Source organism: Mus musculus, chromosome 2 (assembly GCF_000001635.26).
Source record: "Mus musculus strain C57BL/6J chromosome 2, GRCm38.p6 C57BL/6J".
NCBI classification, from domain to species: Eukaryota; Metazoa; Chordata; class Mammalia; order Rodentia; family Muridae; genus Mus; species Mus musculus.
The window spans coordinates 181,830,159-181,858,046 of record NC_000068.7 but is presented as its reverse complement, the minus strand read 5'-3'; the positions used below and the strand labels follow the sequence as shown (position 1 = coordinate 181,858,046).

The 27,888-nt window shown below is 39.7% G+C and overlaps 1 protein-coding gene across 7 annotated transcripts; it reads right to left on the bottom strand.

Annotated features, from left to right (window-relative positions):
- Window positions 1-586: 586 nt before the first annotated feature.
- Pcmtd2 (protein-L-isoaspartate (D-aspartate) O-methyltransferase domain containing 2) lies at window positions 587-27,888 on the bottom strand. 7 transcript variants are annotated; one of them, NM_001291211.1, is made up of 7 exons: window positions 20,063-20,193; window positions 16,709-16,892; window positions 15,342-15,672; window positions 13,549-13,651; window positions 11,408-11,579; window positions 6,338-6,465; window positions 587-3,109 (listed from the first exon to the last, which is right to left on the bottom strand). In NM_001291211.1, exons 3-7 carry the CDS (start codon window positions 15,646-15,648, stop codon window positions 2,989-2,991), a joined length of 831 nt encoding a protein of 276 aa, NP_001278140.1. In that variant the 5' UTR covers window positions 15,649-15,672; window positions 16,709-16,892; window positions 20,063-20,193; the 3' UTR covers window positions 587-2,988. The 7 variants fall into 7 exon arrangements, with proteins under 7 accessions (NP_001278140.1, NP_705822.1, XP_006500683.1 ...); NM_153594.3 differs by having other exon boundaries at window positions 6,338-6,461; XM_006500620.4 differs by having other exon boundaries at window positions 595-3,174; window positions 20,063-27,888.

Below are 27,888 nucleotides of genomic sequence, written 5' to 3'. Positions count from 1 at the left end.
TATATTCTTTAAAGTTCTTTTCAATTTGTCTATTCCAATTCAATTTTTGGGGGGGGGGGGGTCTTGGTTTTTCGAGACAGGGTTTCTCTGTATAGTCCTGGCTGATCCTGGAACTCGTTCTGTAGACCAGTCTGGCCTCGAACTCAGAAATCCACCTGCCTCTCGAGTGCTAGGATTAAAGGCATTCACCACCACGCCCAGCTCCCATTCACATTTTTAATTATGGACAGTAGGTAACGTTCCTTCTATCATATATAAGTATTATAAATTAAACAATACAAGTATCTGGTGAAGGAAAATTTAGTAAGGAAAACGACATGTATTAGTAAAAATGTTTTTAAAGATCTCTTTGATATGCATGTGTGTTTTGCCTGCATGTACACAAGTCACCACATGTGTGCCTGAGGCTCATAGGAATTCAGAAGAGATAATCAGATCCCACGGAACTGGAGTTATAGTCGGTTGTGAGCTGCTATGTGGCTGCTAAGAACTGAACCTGGATCTTCTGCATGAGCCATCTTTGCAATCCCATTATGAAGTCTTAAGAGAATGTTATCAAGAATCCCATACTCAACACAGAAGCAATACTGAGAATAGAATGTCGTAACACGATTTTATTGATTCATTTGTGTTTACCCATATGTTTCACCTCATTAAAAAAAAATCAGTGTTTCTAATTTCTTGGATTTTCAACTTTAAGTTCCATGTTGACAAATCTATTTTTATGTACACCTTTGATTCTTACAACAGAAGTCATGTGTTTAAAAATACTCACTCCTTGAAACATAGCCACTGTCAATATTTTGTTTACAATACAGATCCTGAAGACAAACATTAGACTATATTAACATTTATTAGCCTGAAAACAGAATGTGGGATATTATTGTATATACCATTGGTATATACTGAATTCTGGCAGCAAAGTGTTTATGAGAAAATTTAAAATTTCCCTGGTAGTATAAGATAAAGGCCAATCTATTTCTCACTTGTTACAACTATATTTCACTGAATTGTGGTTTAAAATCACAAAGTGATAAAATATAAATACAAAATGCTAAGAAAAGTTTAACATATAAAGGGAAAATGTCTTACGCATTGTCATTTTTTAAAAGTCCAGCATAAAGGCAAATGTGGCTTTTCAAAATGTAGCCCATACTCAATTACAGGAAAAAATTCAATCAATCCACCTAATATACAAACTTCACAGGTATCATTTATTTAATTTTATGTCCAAAATTTTCCAGGTAACAAAAGTCTAGCTAACAATCAGAGTTAACATCAAGAACAACCTGCAAACGACAAACGTTTGCAAGTCAAGTTAGAGCATGCACTTCCTTCTGAGAGAAAAGAAGCCCAAAGTGGAGTTAAAAGGCAAGTAAAACCAACTATGAATTTCTTTAAATAGCTTATATTTAAAGTCATGTAAGTGTACATTATATTTATAATGTAGGGTATTATACATTTTCCCAGCTATACATGCAGACTATAATGTGTGGTAAAAATGATTCAACTAACTTAAAAAAAAGAAAAAAGAAAAAGAACCAAAATACACATTTAAGATGGAGAAATCGCAAAACTATCAAATTTCTCCCTGCAAGTCACGTGAGGCTAAACTAAAAGTCAATCATAAGATCTCAGTACTTAATCCTAAATTAGTACTCTAACTTGGGCTTATTACTAACAATTAACACTATTCTTTTCTTTGGGCTAGAAAAAAAATTTTTTTAAGAGCCAGCTTTTGGAATCAGCAATGCAACTTCAAGTCTTTCCCTCTGACAGCAGAAAGGTTGCCCCTCCCCCCTTTATTTTTAAACTTGATAGTTCTCAACACCTATGGCCTGGAGATAACAGATTTCACATGTCACTAAGTTAAACTGCTCTAATGCAATGGAGCTATTAAAATACATATATCTGTTCTTAAGAAAACTTACAAAACTAACAATTTTTTTCTCCAGAATTATAAAAGATAAAAATCTATGACCTGGTACTCTAATATGACCAAAGAAGTCAAGAAGTGCGGGCGTTCTGTGACACTGCAGTCTCTCCACCTGCACCGAAAATTCTCATGTAGATACCTTAGAACTGACTCATGAATCACTGCGATGGTTCAGGAAAAACTTTTCCTCTCAGAAAAAGAGATCACTTGATGGTGGTTCCTATAAAGCATCAGAAGGAATCAGGGGAGGATCGACTGCTTGAAAGTCTTTGGAAAATCCTGAAGGATATCTGGCATTTCTATACATTATTCCTCCTTCTGTATCTCATTTTCTTTTTCTTTAAAAAATTATGGATGATTATTTCACATAATATTTGATTAGTTTGATTTAAATAAGGGAGGATTTTCTGAGCATAGAAAAAGGCAAAAGTCAGAGGCCAGCAATAGAACCATCACATGAAATTTGCGTGGTGGTGTGTCACACCTTTACAGACTTGCCCCTTGCCTCACACAGGATCCAATCAAATTTAATTCAAGTCTCAATGTGAAAGCTTGCCTCTATAAGGAGCAGACATCATGCAGTTCCCAATGAGTTCAAGTTACAGTAGAGCCAAAAAGATGCACATCCCACCCCACCCCCAAAGAAAATAATTCTATGCAGTTTCTTGTTAGACTGTACTTAAATAAATCACACCATTACATGGGAAGTTTTAGAGCACAGACAGGAACCAAGAAAGGGAAAAGACATGTACCTGGCCAGCAGTTTCCTCTGGGTATCCTGGTCCCACTCTCCCACAGCTCACTTTTCCCTGTAATACAGCAGGTAGTACTTCAGGGGATCAGGCAATGGGAGGCGCAATACCCTCTGACGAAGGAAGTTCACTGGTGGCTCAGGCTTGGTCTCCTGTAAGGTCCTCTCTGCCACTTCCCGCCGATCCTCCTCTGCATCCTCACAGCTGGTGTCATCAGAGGGGTTGGAAATTCGACTGGCAAAAACCTCTTTGTCCAAAAAGACAATGGTCTCCATTCTGCGGCGACGGACTCGCCTTCTTTTAAACATAGGTGTGTTCTTCAGGCCACCTCCTCTTGTGGCTTCCTGTCGCATAGCCCTCTTGATGCTGCCACGGATAGCAAGCCGGGCCAGGTCCTGTAGGCTGCGCACGGCTGGTGGTGCTGTGGACAGGGGCAGAGCCTGTGGGCATGGGTGGGGCCAACCCACATCTAACTTGCTGAAAGGACTTCAAAAAGGGGAGTATTCTAAGCAAATAGGAACCAATGGTCTACTTTGCACCACACGTGTTTCTCAAAAGTTTTGCAAATATACTAGTTATCAACTCTGCAAAGGAAAGAAATGCTGTCTAGATGATCAGTGGTAAAATTTGAAACTTAGGGTTTGTTCTCACAGCCTAGTTTATAACTCTATTCTGCTCAATGACATCACAACATCCACTCAGTAATACAGCAATCTACATTTCTAACATCCTTTTACAGGAGTTTAAATACGTTAAAACAGAAGGGACTCTCATGCTATCAGCAACATTTGTAACCAAAATCATAACCCCTGTCTAGAACCCACCAATATCTTCTGCCCTGCAGAAATGCAAGAACTGTCATTAGACAAGGTTCTAACAACAAACAGCGTCTCCCCAATCTTTTTGAGGCACCAACCCTTCTCTCTTTTCTTTTGTCCCTGAGAACATAGGCATGTGTTCTCTCTGCAAGATGAAGCTATGGTACCCTGCCTGCATCCTGTCATTCTACTGAGCAGTTAAGGCCTTGTCTCTCAACAACAAATTACCTGTACTATATATATCCTGCTCTCACCAACTCAATTAAGAAAAGATTAGTTCCGGAACATTTGCAATCCAGCTGTTTCCCCAAGATGCTAAAACAGTCTCATCGCTGGCCACTGGGTTCCCAAGTATCAGCTCTGACCTGTCCAGCTTTCTCTGAGGGCCACTAGGAAAACTGATGCAGTTCACTATGGCCAGGTTCACAGCCCTTCTCTATGACTTGACTTCTCTTAGGCCTTGTGACACGCCCAAAGGCTCAGTGTCCACTCTACTCCTCTCTCAGTATGACTACTAATCCTTGGTTTAACATCTATTCTGTAAATTTAAATAATATAGACCAGTTCCCCAAGTTGAAACTTAGTCCCAATCAAGTCAAACCTACCCCAGACTCAGCACAATACCTTAGGCTCTCCTGTTCTTCCTCAGAAAGGTCATGTGTCCTGGAACCCTTCCTGTTGAGAGGCTGGTGGTGTCTCAATCTTTTTCTCTTGCATGATAGGGAAAACCCCATCATTCCTGCCTGACTTCTGCCTCCAGCCTGCATGCATGCCATTTAGGAGGATGCTCCAGGCAGTGCATGTCCAAGCTGCGTGGTCTCTTTGTATGCTGGCTTTGCTATATGGTTTCTCTTATTCCCTTGGTCTCATCAACTTCAGTGATCTAGAAAAGATAGAAACTGCAAACACCCTACCCAACTGATCACTTTAGAAATTCTAACCAAATCACACAAATGTTTATTACTCAACATTCGCATTTCAGGAGGCAATGCATGCCTAAGGTTCCTAGCCAGGCTTGATAAGTCCTCATACAGAAACACTCATGTTTAACTAGATTTTCAAAGTCTCCCAAATGTTTTCATGAATTCTTGTCTTCCAAACCCAGAAACTGTGCCAAAGGATGGTGCATTTTCTTAGTAGGGGCACATTTGTTTAAATAACAAAATTTCAGAAAACCAGTCTGACAAATTCACCCTACAAATGATTGATAGGATTATACCTATACAAATGTACGGCATCTTGAATAATATCTGAAGCTCTCCACAGCCACATAGTGAATTAAAACCCAACCTACATTCCAGTCAGTTTCTCCAACATATCCCACAGTGACTACACCATGAAATGTGTGTCCCAAAGTTTGCCCGGTTCTAGCTTTCTACTCCTCTCTGTAACTTTAGGTTTTTCCACCATTTTAATAAGTTCTCCATAATAATAACTGAATATGAAAATTAAAGGATTAGATTAAATGCTGATGAGCAACAGCTATAAAAATTAATCAAGTTTTTCCTCTCAGCCTCTGCTCCCAGAAAAAATAATTATTCTCTAAGACTAATTATTCATTGATAGATGACTAGGCTGTAAGTTTTGGCTTGTTTTCTGACTTTTTCTTAACTCATTATCCCTGTTATTTTAACCTGGGTTCAGCTGCATGGCTGGTTTCTTCTCCTTGTCTTTGTATATCCATCTCAAGAGTTCCTAGAGCGAATTTTCCCTTTATTCTATCCTGAGTTCAGCTATTTGCTAGTTTATGTCTGACCCCTCAGCATTTCAGCTTAAATCTTCCATGCCTCTCATTATTTCTCAGAATTCTCTCTTTCCCTACTGGATGTCTGACCTCGTATTTCCTGCCTCAGCTTATTGGCCATAAGCTTTTATATTGACAGGTGATATGTAGTAAGAGATTCTCTATACCTCTCTTAAGAAAGTTTCCTTTCACCCTGAACATAACCAAGCACAACATAACATCATCCTCTACATAACTTCCCTCATCCTTCCAAGCTCTTTGTATGTTTCATTGTGGCTGGTTACCAAATGTCAAGGCTTTGTCTATGTTACCTGACACACAAAGTAGGACAATTTAGTAAACAATTCTCCACTAATTGAAGTATTTTTGGAAGAAATTAACCAAAATGTATGTGTTAGAACTATTTATAATTCACATTCATAGTCTCTCTCTCTCTCTTACACACACACACACACACACACACACACACACACACACACTCAGAGGTTTACCAAATGTTTTAAGTGATCAGAAAAGTATGATGGATAGTTTTCATTTGGAAATCCTAAATCCTCATCACTTTGAAATCCTATTTTTGTAAAAAGATATTTTAAATATGAAACAAACATCAGGATGAAGGTCAGCCTACATTAGCTCCATGTACAGCCTGCATCTTAGAGAGTAAACAACACAATGGTTCAAAGTATGTGAGGCTACACAAAATTTCTCAATCACACAGCAGAACAGGTTCCTCACCTATATTTTCTTAAAGTGGCATGAGACAGGTACTGTGAGAAAGAGGGCTATATTCGGGTAACAATTCCCAGCAAGCAAGGCAAACTGCCTATGATTCCCAAAATAATCTCCTTTGTGTGTGAATCTGCTACTCTCAAAAGCATGACTAGCAACAACATTTTATAGATTTAAAAGAAGATTAAGATCACCAAGATGAACTAAAAAGAGATACTTTAAAAATATCTAAAACATCCTGTATAATTTGAGAATTCAACAGAGGAGATTAGCACTCTTTAATATCAAAATTTTTTTTGTACATTCTGTTTCTATTCTAACTTTAATCAAAGATAAAAGACAGGATGTTCATACTCACGTAGCTGGACAAGTCTGGACTGTCCTGATTCCGAACGGCAAGGCTGGACCAGAGGGGCAAAGGAAACAGCCAGAATCTTTTTTGTCTCCCAAGCAGAAGGACCTGTGCGTGTTATCTTGGTCAACTATCTCAAAGACAAAACAAAAATATCCAAAGGATTTGGTCGCTGGACAACTTATATTTAAGTGTAATCATTTTTATATAGCAAATCTAAATATGAAACAGCCTGTTTATATACACCTAATGTGAGACGACTAACAACATAAATATTCTTATGAAAATGCTAAGCATGAACATACTCAAACTCCTTGACCTAACTTCTGTTTATAAGAAACACAAATGATAAGTCAGTTAAAGGACTACAAGAAAACATAAAAAGGTAATGAAGATAAGATTTATAAAAATAACTTTTTAGGATTCTTCAAAACAGTGGCTGAAGGTAAGTCGGGGAGGGCCTGTCCTCAGTAAAACTAACCAAAGATGTACAACGGCTACAATACTTCAACCATTTACCCTGAATTCTATGTGCTGCTATCAGGAGTAGAGCTGCAATGGCATCCAAGGCACAAAAACATCTGAGCTTTAAGCCATCTGCACCTGCAATACCTAGAGGACAAGAGAGGCCCAAATGCCAGACGCTAAAACCTTGTTGCTGTAATTTTCATCAACATCAATGTGTCATACTAGATACCTAAGGCAACTGTCCTTACTCTCACTGACAGCACTTCAGGGGTGCGGTGGAATATGCTAGCTGATAGACTACAGTGTGGGTCATCAAAGCACTTTATATTATAGGATTAGTACCAAAGAATCCAATTAAACTACACAGCCTCTATGTGTTCATTGTGACTAGGACAGTCTACATATGCCCTTAATAGGTCATAAGACTGAGAAGATTATATGATTATCTTTTCTAAAAACATCTAACCCAGAAACTCATCCAAAAATAAGATTCTCTAAAAGGATTAAACAGTACAATTACTAAAGATTAATTATATTGAGAGCAAACATATTCTTTTCAGAAATTTTTGAAGATTTATTTTTTTATTCTATTTTTGGGTTTTTTGGTTTTGTTTTGTTTTGTTTTGTTTTGTTTTCCCGAGACAGGGTTTCTGTGTGTAGCCTTGGCTGTCCTGGAACTCACTTTTTTGTAGACCAGGCTGGCCTCGAACTCAGAAATCCTCCTGTCTCTGCCTCCCTAAGTGCTGGGATTAAAGGCATGCGCCACCACTGATGGCTGAAGATTTATTTTTTAACTTATATGCACATGTGAGAGCCAGTACTCTTAAGAGTTCAGTAGAGAGCATCAGATTCCCTAAATCTGTAGTTTACAGACCTTCATGAGTTTTCTGAACTCAGATCCTCTGTAAGATCTGTATGCACTTAACTCCTGAGCCATCTCTTTATCACCTAGAAACGTAAAACCTATTTTATTATTACTTGCATGTATGGGTGCTTTGTTTGTGTGTTAGCCTGTGTACCTGGTATGTACCTAGTACCTGGCAAGGCCAGAAAAGGGTTTCAGATTCTGTAGAACTGGGTTACAGAGGGTTGTGAGCCACCGTGTGGTGCTGGGAATTGAATCCAAGACCTTAATTAACCACTGAATCATTTCTCCAGCCCCTTCAGAAACTTTTTCTTAAAATTTATTTATTATATGTAAGTATAATAAAGTATATTATATTTATATATTATTTATATTTTATATTTATATATTATTATATATTATATGTAAGTATAATAAAGTAAGTATAAGTAGCTGTCTTCAGAGACTCCATAAGAGGGCATCAGATCTCATTACGGATGGCTGTGAGCCACCATGTGGTTGCTGAGATTTGAACTCAGGACCTTAGGAGGAGCAGTCAGTGCTCTTAACCGCTAAGCCATTTCTCCAGCCCAGAAACTCTTTTTTTTAAAAAAAAAAAAAGAAGAGTTCTAGTTATAATGATCACCAAATATTTAACTATAATACATAAATTATACATGATTCCTTAAAACTATAAATCTGTATTTTATAATCTAGATGAACAAATAGAAATAGTATGAGGATGCCTATCCTCTTCAAGTTAATCTAGAGCTAAAATGATCTCAATCAAAAATTTACAGTGATAATAAAAAAATTAACAAAACCTTATTGGTTACCTCCCTTTGTCAAAAAGTCAGTATTAAGAAAATTAACAAGCAAACAATAATAACCAAAATTTATCCCTGAAGTATAGGGGGACCAAATAACTAATAGTAGTTTTCTCTGTATCAACGTTAACCAGCACCTAAATACCAAGAGAAAGAAAGAAAGAAAGAAAGAAAGAAAGAAAGAAAGAAAGAAAGAAAGAAAGAAAGAGTTTAAATGTATTATTCTACAGTTCTTAATAAAACAATGAATCAGGCTGAGTCATTCCAGTCATTCTACAAGGTAAACAGAAAGGCTGCTTATGCCATAAACTTAAATGGAGCTTGTCTTCTAGATCTAAGGTTTTTACATCCAAACAACTGTATACTAAAAACATTCAGAAAGTAAATCATGTATCACTGGACATGTACAGATTTTGTTTGTCATTATTCCCTAAGCAACATAGTAAACAGCTATTTATATAGCAGTGACACTCTATCAGGTATTACAAGTACTTTAGAGGCATTATAAAGTGCAAAGGAGGGCATGTGTAGGTTGTACGCCACTGCCATTCTACATAATTCTATAAAGGATCTGAGGCAACTGCACATTTTGTCATGAGTGGAGGAAAGTGGTCTTAAAATCAATTCTTTCTATACTGAAGATAAACGTCTATCATAATACATGACTTATATTCTTGTGTTCTTCTCCATCAAAATATGCCAAAATATACCAAGCTTCTAGATCTGATTGCCAATAGGTAGAAAATACAAAGAATAGAAGAATATGCAATCCTCCACCACAGAGATTATGGGCTGGAAATTCCAAAGTGTAGGACACACTTTAAGACCAAAAACCTAGTCCCCTGAACAAATCAGTTACAAAGAAAATATGAGGAAAAGAAAATAACCCAAGAGATTAAAAAATAAGAACTAGGATGATGGCCCAGATGGTAAAGTACTTGCTGTGCAAACACGAGAACCAGAGTTCCAATTCCCAGCACTCAAACACTAGGCAGGTGGTGTGGTCCACCTGTACCAACACTCAGAAGATGGAGACGGGATCCCCAGAGGAAGGTAGCTAGCTAGACTAGCTGAATTGGTGAGCTCTGGGTTCAAGTGAGAGACCCTGACTCAATACATAAGGTGGAAAACATCCAAAGAAGACACCACATGTCAATTCTCTGGCCTCCACATGCATGTGCACATGCATACAAACAAACTGGTACCCACCTACATGTGGTGGCATATCATAACATACATACATACATGCACACACACACAAAGAGATTTATCAACTAAATGTACCTTGTAAACATCAAAATGATATAGATTTAAAATTAAATGACTTAAAATTACTTTCATGAACTCTCTTAAGCACTACAAGTTACAAGCTAGTCTATACAAGAAAATTTCTGAAAAGGGTGGGAATGTGTAAAATACTTTCTATCAATGTATTAAGCAAGCACACTAGTAGGATCAAAATTGACAGAAGCCATGGCTTCTTAGCAAAGGCTAAGGCAAGCAAATGAGTTTTCTGACAATGGTTCACCATTCCATGAGACTGTGATGGGTGAGCTCTGAGAATGCAAGGTCCTTAAAGACTTCACCCCAGGATTGCTGTTACTGTTGATATGCCTTTCCTGTCACTATTGCACAACCTAATGATTCCTGGGCATCAGCCCATGCTATTGGGCAGATTTTCTGCAGATCAACATGAAGATGTTCTCTCATGTATTACGTCTGTATAGACAAATTGATGATTTCATAATTCCTGATAATGATTTTATAGAATTCCTAAATTTACACAAGTAATTTCAAGCCCTCTATAGAATAAAAGCTGCAAATAGAGCTCTGTAAACTTTCATGTGTCACAGGTCAATTGAACTAGAAAAAGAAAGGCTTGGAACAAATGTACAATCAAGGAAAACATTCCGTCTAGGTTAAGAACACTTGGGAATGGACAATTTACTGTAGGTACAAGGATAAAAAATAGAATTATAGACTGGTTTATCTATACAAAACTTCAAAATAAGACATAAAGCAGATGATTTGTCTCTTGACAAAACCATGCTAACTTGTGACATAAAAATTATTGCTTTAAACTTATAATTAACTTATGGTGGGGGCTTGTAACAGATAATGTTTAGTCAAATATTAGTCTTAATGAAAGGACATGTAAATAATTCTGTTGTAACTCCTTAAACCTTATCAATCTATGACATGAATTATTGCCTTAAACTTACTATCAACTTACTGGCATGTAAAAGTATTTAGAGAATCATGTAATTAACCTGTTGAAACAGTTCTACCTGATAGTTATATGAGGCAAATTTTTAGAGAAAATAGGCTAAGAACAGAAATAAAGATCAATGGAGCTTCTTTTCACTGCTTCATCCAGAGTGGGTGTTTTTTTTTCCTCTCTCTGGCTCACAAAGAGTTAACAAACTCTGAGCCTCTCACCTGATCAGCAAGGGGCCTCTAGTCAAAGAACCGGAGTAACTAACTTCTTTTCTTAATCCCCTGCTGCTAACAGCAGGAGTTTATTGCCAGAAGCAGCAGCTTTTGGTCACAGAACAGCAAAGAGTTAAAATTAAAAGAGAAAATTTAGCAAAAGTAAGCTACTCTTGCCCCAGCAATTGTCTATGCCACCCATGGCTGCTTGCTGCAGTCTATCCTGAATGTCGGGCTTGTCACTGGCACGAAATAAAAGGAGCTAGAGTGAAGAGAAGGAAGAAGAGGAGGGAAAGAAGAAAAAGTAGAGAGGAGGAAAGAAGAAAATAGAAAGAAAAACAAGAGAGACAGGAGGTAGAAGATTCAACATAGTGCAGTTTATGGAAGACCTCTATATAGCTTTGTGTTACTCTGTTAATAACTTGGCAGAAGCTACCACAAGAGTTGTATACATGAACTGACTGTGAAGGAGAGTATACACAATGTCAGCTCTGTAGAGAACCTGACCTTCTCTTCCAAGGGCATGACAAGGATGCCTCCAACTTTGAGAAGATTTTTCATGTACTCTTCATGTTCTTTCTGCACACCAGCCCCACAATAAACACGATCATACTGACAACAATCTGGAGCAATCTCCAGGCAATTTCCAGTTACAAAGGAAGGTTCACAGAAGTCAAATCTGAAAGAAAAAAGTTTTCTGTAACTACATATGTTGTTGTAATAAGTACATAAAAACAAAGTTATGCCTGCCATGTTGGGAACAAGCAAAAGAAACTTATTCTAAGTACTACGATTTTGCTCTCAAACTCCATTTAACAATATGGGAGAAACTAAATTCAGGGTCCCAGGCCCCATGGGATATGAGGACTTCCCTATAGCTGGACAGCTTCTATTGTAAACAGCTGTCTGAGTCTAGACATCTTAGGGACAGTTGTATGAGTCCAGCTATCTCAAGGACACTTCATCTTGCTGGCAGGGTCAAACAAGTTAATGTTCCCAGGCCTGGGAAGAAACACCTACCTCACTCCTCCAAATGTTTTCTTAAATGCCTGTTAATAGGCAAAGCATATAGAAATTGCTGTTATCTAAACCAAGGTACATAAACTGTAAAATTATATAATCAATTGTCTGTTATGCCCTAATTAGCTACATGCAGCTGACCAGCTCCTTTGTCCCCTTATCATTCTGAGCTCTGGACCTAAAGTCCAACAGAATGAATCAAAGACCTTGAAGCCAGCTGCCCTGGATGAGGCCCAGTCTCCATGGGCACTCCCTTGTCTAACCCATAATGTCAACATTCAGTTGGATAACACTGCGGCATCCCTCAGGTCCCCCCTCACTTTGTGCTCCCATCCTTTAAGAATGTTGTACCGTCGTCTCCCTTCCGGGACATGGTTCAGATCCTGAACTAGCTGCTTGCCTGGGTGCTCAAAAAATAAAGTTTTCCTTTTAAAGCTTCTGTATCTGAAGTGAGTTTTCTTGGCTTCCTCCCCAAACCCAACCACCACAGGTTATGTTTTACTTACAAAATCACAGAACAATGTAACACTTTGCAGCCCCAGGAGTTAGAAGCTACATTTCCAAATAGAATCATACTATAGAAATAGAACCTTATACGTTACAAACAAAATAGAAAAATGTGAATGTTCCAACGATCCAGATATAAAGCAACACCAGCCACCATTTTTCACTGTTTTCACAATGCTCAGCACTACATTCAGTTGCCTGACAAGCAACTGGGGATTTTACTAGATTTTGATTTATTTATTCACTGTGTGAATTCACCTGTGTATACATATGGGTGTGCCACAGTATTTGTGAAGACTTCAGAGGACAACTTGTGGGGGTCAGTTCTCCTTTCATCAGGTGGGTCCCAAGGATCAAATTCAGGTCATCACTCTGGGCAACAAGTGCCTTTACCTCTTGAGCCATCTCACCAGTCCCAACAGGAGGTTTTTCTTTAAAAAAACACTTTCTTTTTTTGAGACAGGCTTTCCTCATTAGCTAGCCTGGAACTTGATATGTAGACCAAGCTGCTCAAACTCACAAAGATCTGCCTGCCTCTGCCCACCACTACTGGCAAAAAACACTTTTTATTCTTTGGAATGCCCACTCTTTCAGAAAACAATTAGGTGATATAAATTTTCTACACTGGAACATAAAAACTGAGCAAAATAAATTATTTGTCTTTTTCTCTTACTATAATAATGAAAATTTGATGTTTAGTATCATAAGTTATAAAACACAAAGCTGGCAAGGTATGGTGACACGTGCCTTTAATCCCATCACTCAGAGGACAGAGACAGATGGAGCTCTATAAATTTGAGGCCAACCAGGTCTACATAGTGAGTTTCAGGACAGCCAGGGCTATTAAAAGAGACCTTGCTCCCCCCACCCCCACCCCCACCCTCACCCCAAAAAAAACCAGAAAAAAGAAAAGGAAAGAAAAAAGAAAGAAAAAATAAAAACTATAAAGCAATTAATACCAGAGAATATTAACACAGTAACAAGGGTAGACATACATATAACCTAGGATCATCCAACCACACTTTAACTATGTTTTCTGGCATATGGATACTAATAAACTGGCTTTTTCTATATATAATTAACAACCTTTGTTTGAACTAATAAATAGCGTCTGGCCGTACTTGTCAAAGCTGTCGCTGGTTCTGATGAAGACATCCAGTTTCTGCTTCGCGTACTCAGTGACATCTGAATGAAGCTCCACCCCGTGGTTCACGCCGAAAGGACCTGAGAGGTTTGAGAAAACAAAGCTCTTAGAACGAGGAAAAGAACCCTTGCTCATTTGTTTTCTGTACTTTCTTAATTACAACACAGATAATTCTGTAGTGTATAATTACAGAAACTCACAAGGGTTTGAGGTCTTAGCATATCCGTGGCTCTAAACCACCCAAGGGAGTCTTTCAATGTGTAGTATAGGTTACATTCACTAACATAGTATTTGTTTTGATGCCTTGGCTTCTCAAAAAGCTCTCAAACATTAAAAGTATCATTTGCAAACTGAAAAAAAGGCAAGAGTAGTAGCTTTTACAACAAATTTTAAAAACCTGTATTTACAAATGAAATTTGTATTAGGATTTATCTATATTTCACAGCACTTTCATTATTATTGCCGGCAGTATCAAGTGCCACAGTGTCTCCAGGCTTACTCTTTTACTAGGTATTAAGGTGGGTGGGTGGGTGGGTGTGTGTGTGGCGTGCACGTGTGTGTGCACATGTATATGTGTGTATCATGGCAGAAGTCAACATCAGGTTACTCAATGTTACTTTTGGAAACAGGGTAGCACTAAATAAACCCAGGGGTCAACAACTGAGATAAAATGGCTGGCCAAACAAGCCCCTAGAATCCTATCTGTTTTCCAGCTCTGAGAATACAGACACACACTGCTACACCTGGCTTTTTTTTTTTTTTTTTTTAACTTGTGTTCACCTTTACATGATTTGAACTCAGGTCTTCATGTACAAAGAGTATTTACAGTGAGCCATCTCCTCAGCTCCTTAGGTGGCGGTTCTTTTTGTTCTTTTTTTTTTTTTTGGTTTTGGTTTTTTTTTTGGTTTCCAGGACAGCATTTCTCTGGCTGTCCTGGAACTAGCTCTGTAGAACAGGCCAGCCTCAAACGCCTGCCTCTGCCTCTGCCTCTGCCTTGAGTGCTGGGATTAAAGGCATGTGCCACTACCACCACAAGGCTTCACCCTTAGGCTCTTTTCAATAGCATTTCTAATATAGGCAGTTTTATTATTTATTTTCCCCCAGTCAAAACCACTGCCTTAGTCAATCAAAAACAAATTAAGATTAAAAATCATATCAATTAAGAAGAAATGCAAGCAACATCTGAAGTCTTTGCCTCACTACAATGTTTTACACAATGCAAAAATTCAATAGCTCTTCAGCTGATAATTCTGATATCATCATCAGAAACGGCTATATTCATACATCTGTAAGGAAAATAGCCTAAATGGCTCCAAATATCATAACCTAATAAATCCCTTCCATCTCTGAAAATTCCTTAAAAATACAACTACTCTCTTAGTAGCAAACAACAAAAGAGAAACTGTTACAAAGAACTTCAACTACCAAAGAATTTTAATGACACTCAAAGGAGATGAGGAAAAGAGTGACTAGAATAAACCAAGAAATCATCATGTAAGGTTAAAATTTACAGGCCTTTGCTGTTTTCCATCATTCACAGCAGAATGCAGCAGTATAGGTAGGAGGAGACATAGAAAAGGCACCCCAGCCCCACAACTCAGAGCCCACAAGTGGATATATCATCAGTCACCCACCACCTCCTTTCAGCCAACTAATAGGAGGACCGTGATCTCCAACAGGGTATGCAACCAGCCCACAAAGCCTTCTACCTAAAGTGAAAACCAAGTTGTCCTAAGGCAGAGGGGACTAAAGCTCTGTATCCACACTCACCTAGAATGAGCCCCACCATGGAGCTGAGGTAGCCAGTACCACTGCCCAAATTCAGAAATGAAAGCCCAGGCTGCAGATCCAGAGCCTCCATCACCTCCGAGTAGATGCACGGGGCTGAGAGATGAATATTTCCATGTTTCCATGCCAAGTCTTTGTATGCATTTTCTTTAAATTCTTCAAGATAATAATCTGCTCGATCAATAGCGCGGAAAGCCTGCTCTACTAAGTCCGTCCGGATGTACTGGGCTTCCTTCAAGTTATCAATGAGCTCATCGTTGTCCTCCCCAGCACTCACAGCACCGCCCATGTTCAAGGTCACAGCCAAGCAAGGCTACAATTAAAATTTCAATAACTATTTACATTAAGGGCAAGAGCAAAAAAACAAATCTCTAAATATATGCTATTTCCAAATTCTCAGTTCTGAATGTAATAAAGACGGGAGTATGTTTTGTCAATAACTACTTCACCCTCCAAAGATGCCAGTATTGGGAGTGGAAATTCTAGGGTCAGAGGGATATCCCAAAGGGTAAAGCACTTGTCGTACAAAGCTCATGACCCAAGTCCACTCCCCAGAACCTACATAATGTTGAGAGGAGAGAAACGAGGGCCACAGGGTCATGATCTCCTCATGTACACAATGGCATGTATGAGCCCACACACCATAATTAGAAAAAAAAACAAAACAAAACACTAGCTCCACTAAAGATTTAAGCTAATAATAAATAACAAACTATATGGTGTTTAAGTGAAATTCAATTTTTAAAAATTTTTACATTTATTAATTTGGAAAGTATATTTGCTGGCCTATAGGTGCCACAATTTGCAGGAATGGTCCCTAGGGATCAAACTAAGATTTTTTAGACTGGGTGGCAGATACTTTCAGCCACTGAGCCATACAGAAATTCAAATTTAAATGGAATTGAATGGAATTAACATTAACTGGATCACTACATCTCAACATATACACAAACCCACCCACAAGAAGTAATACATCCAACCTACTGATTAGGTTTCTCTGGTGTTTACGTTTTAGGTAAAAACATTCACAAAACTTTCTTCCCAAATAGAACACATTGTGACACTTTATTGTAACAAACATAAAATCAGTTTCAAGGCTAAAGTTTAGCAGTAGACAGGGTCACTGCCGGGGCACTCAGAGGCCTACTTACTATATAGCTTCCTTTTCCTTGCTATCTAAGAAGTATATTTCTTATCTTCTATCCCATGTTGGTGAAGAAAGCATCCCCTTTAGGTACAACTACTAAAACAATATTCCATGATCCAGTGAACAGGGAATATTTTTTTACCCCGGAAAGGTCTTTTTCTTTCTAGAAAATGAAAAATATCCTCCCCAGTTTTATACTGACCTCGGGTGACTTTTCCAAACTAATGGCTTTATTTCTTAAAAGCTGGTGATGCTGATATAAACGGTTGAAGGAAAGACTACCAAACCACAAAAGATTAGTAGACTTTCTGAATCTCAACAGCTCCTGCTCAGGAGTTCAAGGTGATCTTCCGTGAGTTCCAGGCCAGCGTGGATTATATAAGAACCTGTCTCAAACAATAACAACAATTATGCTATGGTCCCTGTTCCCAGTCTTCTCTCTGGAATACTGGAGACAGGGCCTAGACACACCCATCCCTAGACACACCCATGTGCACAACTGGTAACAGCAGTGCTAGAGAATTAAGCCTAGAAATGAAAATCAACTACCACTCTAGCATCTTAAAAAAAAAAAAAACTTTCTTGATATAAATTCTTTTCCATTTTATGATGAAATAATCCATCTTCATAGTCAAGAAAAATATTAGATTTTCAAATCACAGTTCAATTATTAAAATTTAATCTACTTTTCAAGTGAATTCAGAGCCCTTGCCCTAAGTTGTAACTAGTCCCTAGTGCTAATAAGCTTGGGCTTAATCTTAGATAAGCCACTTAGTTCTATTGCTACACTACTGATCTAAAATAGTCATATTAAAATTTGGGACACCAGTTGAAAATAGAGTAATGTATTTATATGCTTACAGCTCAGTTTAGGAAAAAACCTTTAACACATGTCCTACATAATCAAGAAAGCCATCCTCTTCACCCTATCCCAGTTCTATAAATTAATCTTCAGCAGGTACCACATTAGATATATTTCATTTGTACTAGACATTTATGTTACTGAATTTTTTTACTGAAGTAAAAGCTAATTCCACATTAAAAGAATTCCAGTAATAATAATAATAATAAAAATCAGCCACCTGTTTTTATAGCTACTACCTACCAGACAGCACTACATTGAACATCAGAAGGTAAGGCAAGCTGGTCTGAGTTACTAAACTGCTCACAGTCACAGACTGCCAGAGGAGCTGTGGTAAAACCAGCACTGTTTAGCCAAAGGCTTTTGTTTTGTACACAATATGGATACAGGTGTTAAAGACTCACAAAAGAACACCATTCTTTGTTAACTTCTTGTTAATACTTTGATAATCAAGTATAATGTGCATTGTGTTGGTAAACTGTCATATGCTGTTTAAGTCTGTTGAAAGTGGATGATGAGAGTGAGGACTCTCCTGTACCAACGCCAGTATGTTTGTTTCTAGTAGTCTCCAAATGTTCTCCAAAGTACCTCTTCCTGGAGCTTGGTGGGTACCTAATTCTATGATGGGTGAAAGGAAGAACAAAACAGCGCAAGAGTAAAACAATTTGTCCTTGAGAATAGCTAAAAGACTAGCCATTTACAAGACTGTTTATTGCATGGTATAAAAATGCCTTGGTAGAAACAAGAAACCAGAAGTTCAGCCATGGCAATCTCAAACATGGAGAGAAAAGAAAGTTCAATTGGTAACTCCAACCGACAGCCTCAACTTCTCCAGTTGATTTCTACTAGATGACTGTAAGTGCCCAACTTGATGATGTTATCTATCTACTATCTATCTATCTATTTTTCTTAACTTGGAAGCTTCACTTGGGTTCTCTATCAGGAATTTCAAATGGCTGCTTCAAATGGAATTTTCGCAGATGATTTCTGCTGTTACCTTTTGTTTGGTCTCTCAACTGTGCTATCCCAGTCATCCCTACTAAAGTGAATACTCAACTTGATGTTTTCTATCAACTACTTCTGTTACTAACTAGTTCTTTTACTTTTGCTTGCTATATATACTTAATAAATTCACTCATTTAAAACAGAAAGTGTGACTATTGTAGATCATTCTCTAGACTACACAGAACACCAAGGTAGCCCTATCAATTGCTTTTGGTGGAGAGTGGGTGAATAATGATAGAGTGTGGTACTTAGTATTAGCTTTGTCTGACAATCTAATATTGCCTTGCATAGAAGCATCACTACTTGCTGCTGAGATAGATGTGATCAGTCACCATGTCAAAAGAAAGAAAGAAAGCCCTAAAACATACTTGAAAATACTCTCTCCAAACCAAACAGTATCACTGCACAAGAATGCAGTGCAGTAGATTCCAACTGAAAGCAAAGAACTATTTTTTAGGAGATTGTCCTTCCTTTACTACCCTACGATACACACTTTGCTACTTGCTGTAATGCTTATTACAGTTCCCATTCAGAACTGATTAGCACAGGCCAACAGAAGAAAAGGGCATAGGAAAAAAACTGAGCAGCACAGGACCCCAAGTGGACAACAACAACACAAGTGAAGCTGGACTAAAGAACCCTGTTTCATATCTATACTGCGTTTGAAAAAACTGCGACAGCTGGCCCACAGTCAAGTGGATGTCACTTTCTTAGGGGATACCTTGCTAGGAACATGTATTCTAAACCATCATCCTGCCAGCAGAACGAGGAAAATAGCCAAGGCTTCTTGTCTTGAAAACCAGAACTCTTGGAGGGTGTGCCTCAAATGCATATCACTTGTGGTCTGCATCTGAATGAAAGCTGACCAGTAGTATGTACTGACTAGGGACAATTCCTACTGTTTCGTGCGTGGAAAAGCTTTGGGACTAACCGAAATTAAAAAAAAAAAGAAAAGAAAAGAAAAAAAGAAAAATGAGTCCCTTCTCCCAAGTCTCCCAGCAAGGTCTCAGAGGAGGATGGAGAAAAGCCAGGGCAAAAGGAGAGACCAAATGCCACCACCTCAAGAGGGCCCACTTCAATTCCCTTTATATATAATCAGTGCTGAGCCTCTTAAATACCTCGTTCTAGAGACAACCTACCAGACGTAATGGAGCCCACTTTAGCAATGTCTTCAATAAGAACAGAGAACAACAGTGCAGGGCCCAAGAGAGCAGAGGGCAGATACTCAAGATGACGGAGTTGATGGCAGAGGCACAGGCCTAATAAAGAAACAAAGGGTCCAGGCCCCAGGGGTTCTCTCCAGCTACTTTAGATCTTTCCCCAAAGGGGTCTTTTTTTTCTCCTCTGTAGGATACTCTGCCTTCTTCCCAATATCCACCCTAGGTATAATTTGTTTCAATCATGGTCAATGCCCGACTTGCCCTTGAGCTAATTGCAAACATTTCCTACTTAATTAGAAATAGGTTGTAGAACTAGAGCAATCAGATCCCAGAATTAGCAACAGGCGGGGGGTGGGGGGGCACGCTGGAGGGGAGGGAGGTGCTGGGCAGGGAGATGGGGGGGCGGGGGTGACAGGCGCTGGGGTTCGAAACTCTCGGAGATGGTAAGATACACGGACGCTGGGGAACGGGTAACCAGAGCTGGAGAAGGGATATGGAGGGAAGGGCCGAGGGGCAGAGACGGCTCTACCTCGGCGCTCAGCAGCCCCCGTATTGAGTCTCGGAGAGCAGTTCTTCAGACGCTTCTGTCGCTTCGGACGGACCTCAGCCGCTGTAAACATCCGCTGCTACCTCTGCGCGTGCGCGGGCTCTACCTGAACTGAGCATGTGCGGTTGGAGGACACTCTTAAAGGGGCAACGGCACAGCCCACGAGCCTGCCACTTTCCACCCACTGGTTTGAGTTAAGTGTGTCCCTGCCTGATTGGTCAGTCACTAGGTGGTCTCCGAGCATATCCCGGCCTAATGATATGAGAAGATGCTGGCGTGTCGACGGGAGAAGGGCATTTTGCCTGCTTATGTCCACTCAAGGACAAAGCCCCCACAGTAGAAAAGGCAGGAGTTAAGAAACAAGAGTGATAGATTGGGTCCACTCTCCTGCAGGAGTTACAACACAAATGACTGCCGGCCCTGACCCTGCCAGGCTACCTGGTCCAGGGGATGGCCATCTGCACACTTGAACCTTGAACCAGCAGTTCTGGCCACTTCTAAGAAACCTACAAAATAGACCAAAGTCTAAGTGATCTTTAGGGCTACCTTTCAAGATTGTTCTGAGTTTTTGTTCTATTTCATTGGGATTGCACATCTCCTCTATACTGCTTGGAGGGTACATGTTGAAGGAAGTAGTGTCAAGAAGGAAGGAGTCTGGACGCCTGAGTCAATAGCTGTAAGAAAGTCACTCAACCTGCAGTTGATTGTGGTACGAATGAGGAGAAAATGATTCTACTATTTTTTAAAGTTTGCGTGGGAAGGCTAAAGACCCGAACTAGATAACACAATATTGATCAAAAACAAAACAAAACAAAAGTATAGGCCTAACAACATCTGATTTCATGACTTACTATTAAAATTACAGTAATCAAGAGTCATATGGGGGAAATAAATTGATGCTATCAAATACAAAACTTAGGTTAGAGCTATACAAATATAGTAAACTCACCTTTGATAAGAGAACAAATACAATTCAATGGAGGAGTGCTGGTCTTTTCAACAAAAGATGCTGGAATAATTAGACATCCACGTGTAAAAATAATAGAGACATAGCTCTTCCAAATTTGATTTCCAGTACCCAAGACACTTGGCCTTTGCAGGCACTCAGGCATGTGCACACACACACACACACACACACACACACACACACACTTAAAGGTAAAATATATCTTTTTAACACTGGCATCATTTCTCTGTAAAATATACTGTCAGAAGAATAAAAAGGTAAGACATAGACTGAAAAACAATATTCCCAAAACACATATCTGATAAAGGATTTCTAAAAATCCTTAAAACTCAACAATAAGAAAATAAACAGCACAAATAGAAACGGGAAAAAGCTATGAACATATGACTCAGCAAAGGAAATATACAGATGGCAAATGAGCATATGAACATATCAACATAATTTGTCATTAGGTGATGCAGATTTATAAAACAATGAGATATCAATACACACCTATTAGAATAGCCAAAATTTATAAAATCTATAATTCACCAAATACTGGTGAGGATGTAGAGCAACAGCAGCACATCACTTTCATTGCTGGTGGGAATGAGCAATAATAAAGATACTCTGGAAAATAGTTTGTCAGTTTGCTACTGAACTAAGCAACGTCTTAGAAGATGTGACAGCAAACAAGTGTAATGCCAGCACTTAGTGGTGGAGGAAGAAGGACCAGGAGATTAAGGTCATACTTTGGCAGTGTAATAGGTTCAAGACTAGCCAGGGCTGTACAAAACTATTCCAACATACATAAAACTTTTTAAAAAATCACCATTTGAATTCCTAGATATTTACCACTATACACAAAACCAGCACATGTAGGTAGTATAACAGCTTCATTTGTAATCATCAAACATTAGAAGCAACAAAAAATATTAAATAGATGGGAGGTATAGCCACATAACTGTTTTAATCAGGGATTTTTTGAAAAGTGAGCTACTGAGCTATGAAAGGACATGTAGCAACCTTACACACTTAATTGCTTTTTTTAAATTTGGTGTGTCTGTGGTGTTTGCATGCATATGTAAATAAGTATACATGAACATGTGTGTATGTACATGTAGAGGCCAGAGATCAATGTCTAGTCGCTTCCTTTATTTCTCTCTACCTTATTTTTTGAGACAACTATCTCTCACTAAACCTGGAGTTTAACCCAGAAAGCCCCAGGGATCCTCCTGTCTCTGCTTCCCCAGCTCTGAACCATGCCCAACTTTGTAGCTGGACTTAGCTACTTTGTGGGTTCTTTTTCTCACCCTTTACCCACTGCCCCTCCCCACTGCATCATCCTGTATCAATAGATAGGAGAGAAAGAAGGACAGAAGGAAGAGAGAGATATCTGTGAATCAAATTTCTTTCTTCTTGTTTCTTTTTTGAGCACAACTACTAACAAACTGCAAACAGCCCCCAAATGACCAGTCTCCACCCACCTTGCCTCTCAGGGCCCTAGACAATCTGGAACTGTCAAACAAGGCCTCTGCTAGAGCCTGAGGCAAATCACAGTCAGCTGCTGTGGTCCGTCCAAAGCAGCCCCACATCCCCACACCTGGGATTAAGATGAAAACACAGTCTAATAATATTTCTGTGTTTCTTAAAGAAACCAAAATTGGAGAGTTCTCACTAAACAACTTTCTATATGAATACTAGGGAATTTAACCTGAGGTCCTCATGCTTACGTGGCAGACACTTTACCAGCTGAGCTATCTCTTCAGCTTCCAAGTGCTTGCTGCTAAATGAAAGACACTCATATGGAAAAGCTATGACATATTGTGTGATCCCAATGATATGAACTATGGAAAAGTAAACAATCGTAGAAACTCTCAAAACCTCGGTGATGGCAAGAGAAGGGTCGATCATGAAAGACTATTAAGACAGTGAATGATGCCGTATGATACTGTAATAGTAGAAACATGTGATCATCATTTGCCCAAACCAGGAAGTTATGGATGTAGCTCAATGGTAGAGCAAGTGCTTACCTAACTTGAGCAAAGTCCCAGTGCCACAAAAACACATAATATTCTATCTCAAGAATGAACCTTAATGAAAACTATAGACTTTAGTTCATAGTAATATATATTGATATCCATTTTAACAATGTATATTAATGTAAGCTATTAAGAACAAAAGAATCTGTGCATAAGTGAGGAATCCATGAAACTATTTGTGGCTGAAATTATCTATAAACATAAAACTCCCCAATTTAAAATACATTGCATTTTTAATTGGAAAATTTCCAGACATCTAAAAACTAAAAGAACTCAGGAGCCGACCTATACACTGTGAAGCAACAGAGTTTGGGTTTTGGGTTTTTGTTTTTGTCAGGCATGAAACCCAGTGTTCCAGATGGAACTATAGATATACACAAAAGAATGGCAGGCACAAGATCCTCAAGGTTAAGTGTGAAAGACAGCTCTTTTCTTGATCTCATCACTAAAGATACCACTTCTTGCCTCATTTATCCTTGTTGTGGTTGTTGTTTATAATAGTCAAGCAGTGCCTTAGCAATTACAATATTGGTTTAAAAAAATCCAGTTGAAGTTTCACAGCCAAAAACCTGGCTCTTGAGGTACTCTGTGTCTGTACATCAGACAATAGCTGCATGTTTCTTTTTATGCTTGGAACTTGGTAGTAGGGAAGCTGTTTCAATGCTGACTACAGGAAACTCAATAGGTGACATGCCTCAAACTGTGCAAAGTTTCCCCCATGTGGCAACCACCCTGTCCTCAGTCCCTTCCTTACTCCACCCTTCTGATGTCTTTTCTGAGTACTTTTGCCTTAAGCTCAGTGTTCTGGCCTCTGGGTGCTTGCATACATTGAATGTTATTTGACTTTATCAGTGCCAACCTGGAGGTGGGTAGAAGAATCCTAAGAAAGAACCTTACTAGGAAAGGTTAATGTTGGGCAGCTGTGATTGGAAAAATGACAAGATACAAAATCTGCCACAAGACATCACCACTGTGCAGCTGAGCTGAAAGAAACAGCCAAAATAAGTCATCTTTCTGTTTGTTTGTTTGTTTGTTTGTTTGTTTGTTTTTCAAGACAGGATTTCTCTATGTAGCCTTGGCTGTCCTGAAACTCACTCTGTAGACTAGGCTGGCCTTAAACTCAGAGAACCACCTACCTCTGCCTCCCAAATGCTGGGATTAAAGGCATGTGCCACCGCCACCACAACCACCTGACTAGAATAGGTCATCTTGAAGGGAATAAGGAAGGAATTTTCTTCCTCATTTTAGGCTTTTTAGAATAGAATTAGTAGTCTTCAGACAGGTACCAAAGTCTCTCTGCTGTTTACTACATAGCTACCACAAGAATATGAAGATATAGAACTACATGTGTGGAATAGTTGGGAAAAGAGTCTTAACACTATTTTTTAAAAAAAGAATTAGTTTTACATGGGCCCTGGGAAATGTTTGCAAGTATCAATTTTGTGTCACTTTGGCTGGGTCTATATAAGGACTATATGTGTTCATATCTGAAATGCTGCTGACATAAAGCCTTATAAAGGCCATATACAAAGAAGCCTAGGTTGGGACACTTTTAGTAGATGGGACCCAAGATCTCACTGTCAGAAGCTCATGACCACCTTTATCTGAACCAGTCCCTGCCAGTACTCCTCCTTGTCTCTTATGAACTATGAGATGGAAACTCAAGGGGTGGTACCCTGTAAGTAAAAGCTATTCAGAAAACTGCAGTGGATATTAGTCCCAGCTTAGTTAAGAGGAGGTGGCCACAATAGATGACTCCACACAGTGGACTATGGATGTCAACCAGGTCTTTATGTATAAATAGGAGAATCTTGTGTGGTGGTTTTATGCCCACACATATGAGCTTGTGGCAGCTGTGGTCACATATATCTGGTGGCCACAAACAACAGATAGCCTCCAATTGTTCATGGTAGCTAGCATAGATGGGAAATGATGAGAAAGTGAAACAAGTCTAGGAATGTTCTTTCAGTGTCAGTCTTGGTGAGTGATCTGAGGCCACTGACTGTGAAAAGCAAAAAGATAGCCGGCTGCCAGGTCTTGAGGCCAGCTCCAAGTTGGCTCCCTACAGGCAGTCCAGGGCTAGCATTTGTGTGATGAGTCACCATGTATATATTTCCACTGTCCCAGCACCCACCTAGATATCTCCAGTGACTCAAGGCTGGTACTAAAGCTCCCTAAGCTCTCCCTCCCTCCGTTCACTTAGTATTGTGTGCTATTTGCCTACAATGGTAATCTGGACCCAGGAAACAATGGCATTAGCCTGTCTGCTTCTTTAGTACCGGAAGGGTATCTAGATGGTGCACAACTTTCCTGAAGCTGGAGAAAGGCACCTGTAATCTCTATTTCTCCCTCAACTGACATGGGAACCATGGTAGCCCCTTTACCTCTTGCTTCTTGGACACCCACTATGTCTGACTATTCTGTGAAGATCCAGTTGATTTGGTAGCACCCCCTCTTCTTCAAGAAATGGTCTCTAGAGTCTATTACTATGTGTTATCTAAAGCAGCAGGCCTACAGTGAAAGGACTGTAGGCAATCTTGTCAACACAACCAGTCTCTATACAGCTCAGAGAAGTTTCCTGGGCCTCAGTTTCCCCATCTGTAAATGGGACAACCTCACTCTCTATGTCACAAGTAGTTGAGAAGTGGCAGGAGCCTGTGCAGGTAAAAGGGCTCTGTTCAGACTGTCTTTCTATATTACTCCTTCCTACTCAGGACTGAAGAAGTTTGATGCCTAAAGGGGATTACGGATACCAAAGAGTGGGGCTGAAGGTCTCACATGGAACTTTCCAGCACTTCTGCTTGGTCTTTATTTCTCCTCACAATCTTCTGTCCTAAACATTCTCATATTATCTTTTTCTGTCTAAACTTCTATAAAGAGCTATGGCAGAGCTAAAAATAAGAAAAACATATTTGACAGGATATGAAGGAAACAAGTAATAGTGTGAGTGATTAGCAGAAGGTACTCCTGGAGCAGAGATGGGTTGGTCCAGTGAGGGACAGTCACTTGCAGATGCTGGGGATGTGGAGTCACTGTCCTGCTCACTCTTTCTTCTCTGGACTCCTGTAGGAAAGCAAAGCTGCCTGTGCCCCATTCCACTGCCACTACAAGGCCTCTCATCTTGGTGTTAGTGGGTGTTCTGGAGTGACCCCATAGGGAGTGAAACTACCACCTGCTCCAACTTTGTGGGTTCTGGGTGTGACCTTTGAGATCAGCATTGGCTTGTGAGGCTACAAGGTATAGCCAGCCTCCAGAAGTTCAAACCAGCACAAATAAACACCTTGACCGACTATCAAATCTGTTATAGGGATGGGTTACTCTGGAGTTCAGGAGACACTGTTCACATGTGGGGAGGGTGCTGCACATTCCCTAGTATCCATATTCACATGTTGCCTTTCAAAGGCCCCAAATAATCATTTATTCTTCCTCTCCTCAGTGAACTTGCTCAGTTTGGCATCATTGGATGGTTGGAATCCAGGTAGCAATATTACTGGGTAGGTGTTTCAAGGAGACACAGTGGTGATCCACTTTGGCAGCTCTGGTGTGGCTGTGAGATCTTACTTAGGGTAGAAGCTGATGGAGATTGGTGACTTGCTGAGTCCAGGGAGGTCCAGACTTGGAGCAGCCAATGGGCTGCTGTAGTCACTGGGGATGTAAAATATACAAGTGGAGCTCCAGAAGGTATCAGAGCTGAGATAAGTACCTTGGGGGATGTGTGGGTCTCTCTCCTCACTGCAGACATCATCCTCTGGGATAAGGAGAAGACCCCAATGTGGAAAAAGCCCCAAGGAACATCACTAAAGGCCAACTAGGGTGTGTGTGTGGGGGGGGGGGGTAACAGGCTTCAGATAAATTAGCACTCTGGCTTGTCTGCATATTGCAGATACTGAGAGAAAAACAACTTAAGAAGGGACTACAGAAGCATCCAGGAGGGACAGCGTGGAGCACTGCTCTATCAAGTCAGCAGCCTAGGACTGGCTGAGACACCTACAGTTGTGGATAAGGGGTCCTGTGGGTTCTACTATTTTAAACTAGCTTATTCTGAAGATTATTGTTTTGATCCTATATGACCTTTTGGAGTTTTCCATACGCTGCTCTTCTAGTTCCAGAATATTGGGAGGAACTTGGAGCCCCCTAATCCTTAGTGTCAAAGACACAGGACAAGGTCCACAGTCCTAGGCATAGCAAATGGAACAGCATAGAGATTGTAGCCCCTGGGAAATACACTTCATTTTCATTATAAGGCCCACAATCAGCTAGTACTTAGGAACCCCTTCATGCGCGTGCTATATCAGCTCCCAGTAAGCCACTATAACTAGTTAATGGGTAGGTCCCTCCTAACCCTGAGGCTTCACTCCATCATGGAGGGACTAATCCCATGCTGTACGGGGAGTGGTCTACTTCTGGGCACAGAATCCAGTTGAGAGGGACTGGGGGTGTACAAATGTTTGTGTATACCTGTTTTTCACTCTCAAAATTCAGCTAAATGGCAGCTTTTAAGGCATTGGGGAGGAGGAAGAGAAGGCAATAATGTATTCAGAGGCCAGAAAATTCCTAAATATTCTTAAGTGGGAGACAAATGGCCCAGGAAACACAAAAATGCTGAGTTCTAGTCAGAACATAGGAAGCTCAGAACCAACAACAGTCTAGCCTTTAAAATCCTCCCCGCACCCCCCCCCCCCGCCTCATCCCAAGAACAGGAGATGTTCAAGTATTCAAACTAAGATGATGATGTCAAATGCTTTTAGAAGCTGCAGACCCCAGATCCCAGCCATGATTGGAGAATGATCTCCTCCACAGAGAAACTAGAACTTTATTCT

What these genes read in the sequence shown, in the direction of transcription:
- Pcmtd2 (XM_006500620.4), bottom strand. Translation starts at nt 15,648, where the DNA reads ATGGGCGGTGCTGTGAGTGCTGGGGAGGACAACGATGAGCTCATTGAT. An exon ending in ACCAGCGACAGCTTTGACAA is followed by an intron (nt 11,580 to 13,548) that starts GTACGGCCAGAC and finishes TTTTTCTTTCAG; the next exon opens with ATTTGACTTCTGTGAACCTT. An exon ending in GTCCAGACTTGTCCAGCTAC is followed by an intron (nt 3,175 to 6,337) that starts GTGAGTATGAAC and finishes CCCTTTTTGAAG; the next exon opens with TCCTTTCAGCAAGTTAGATG.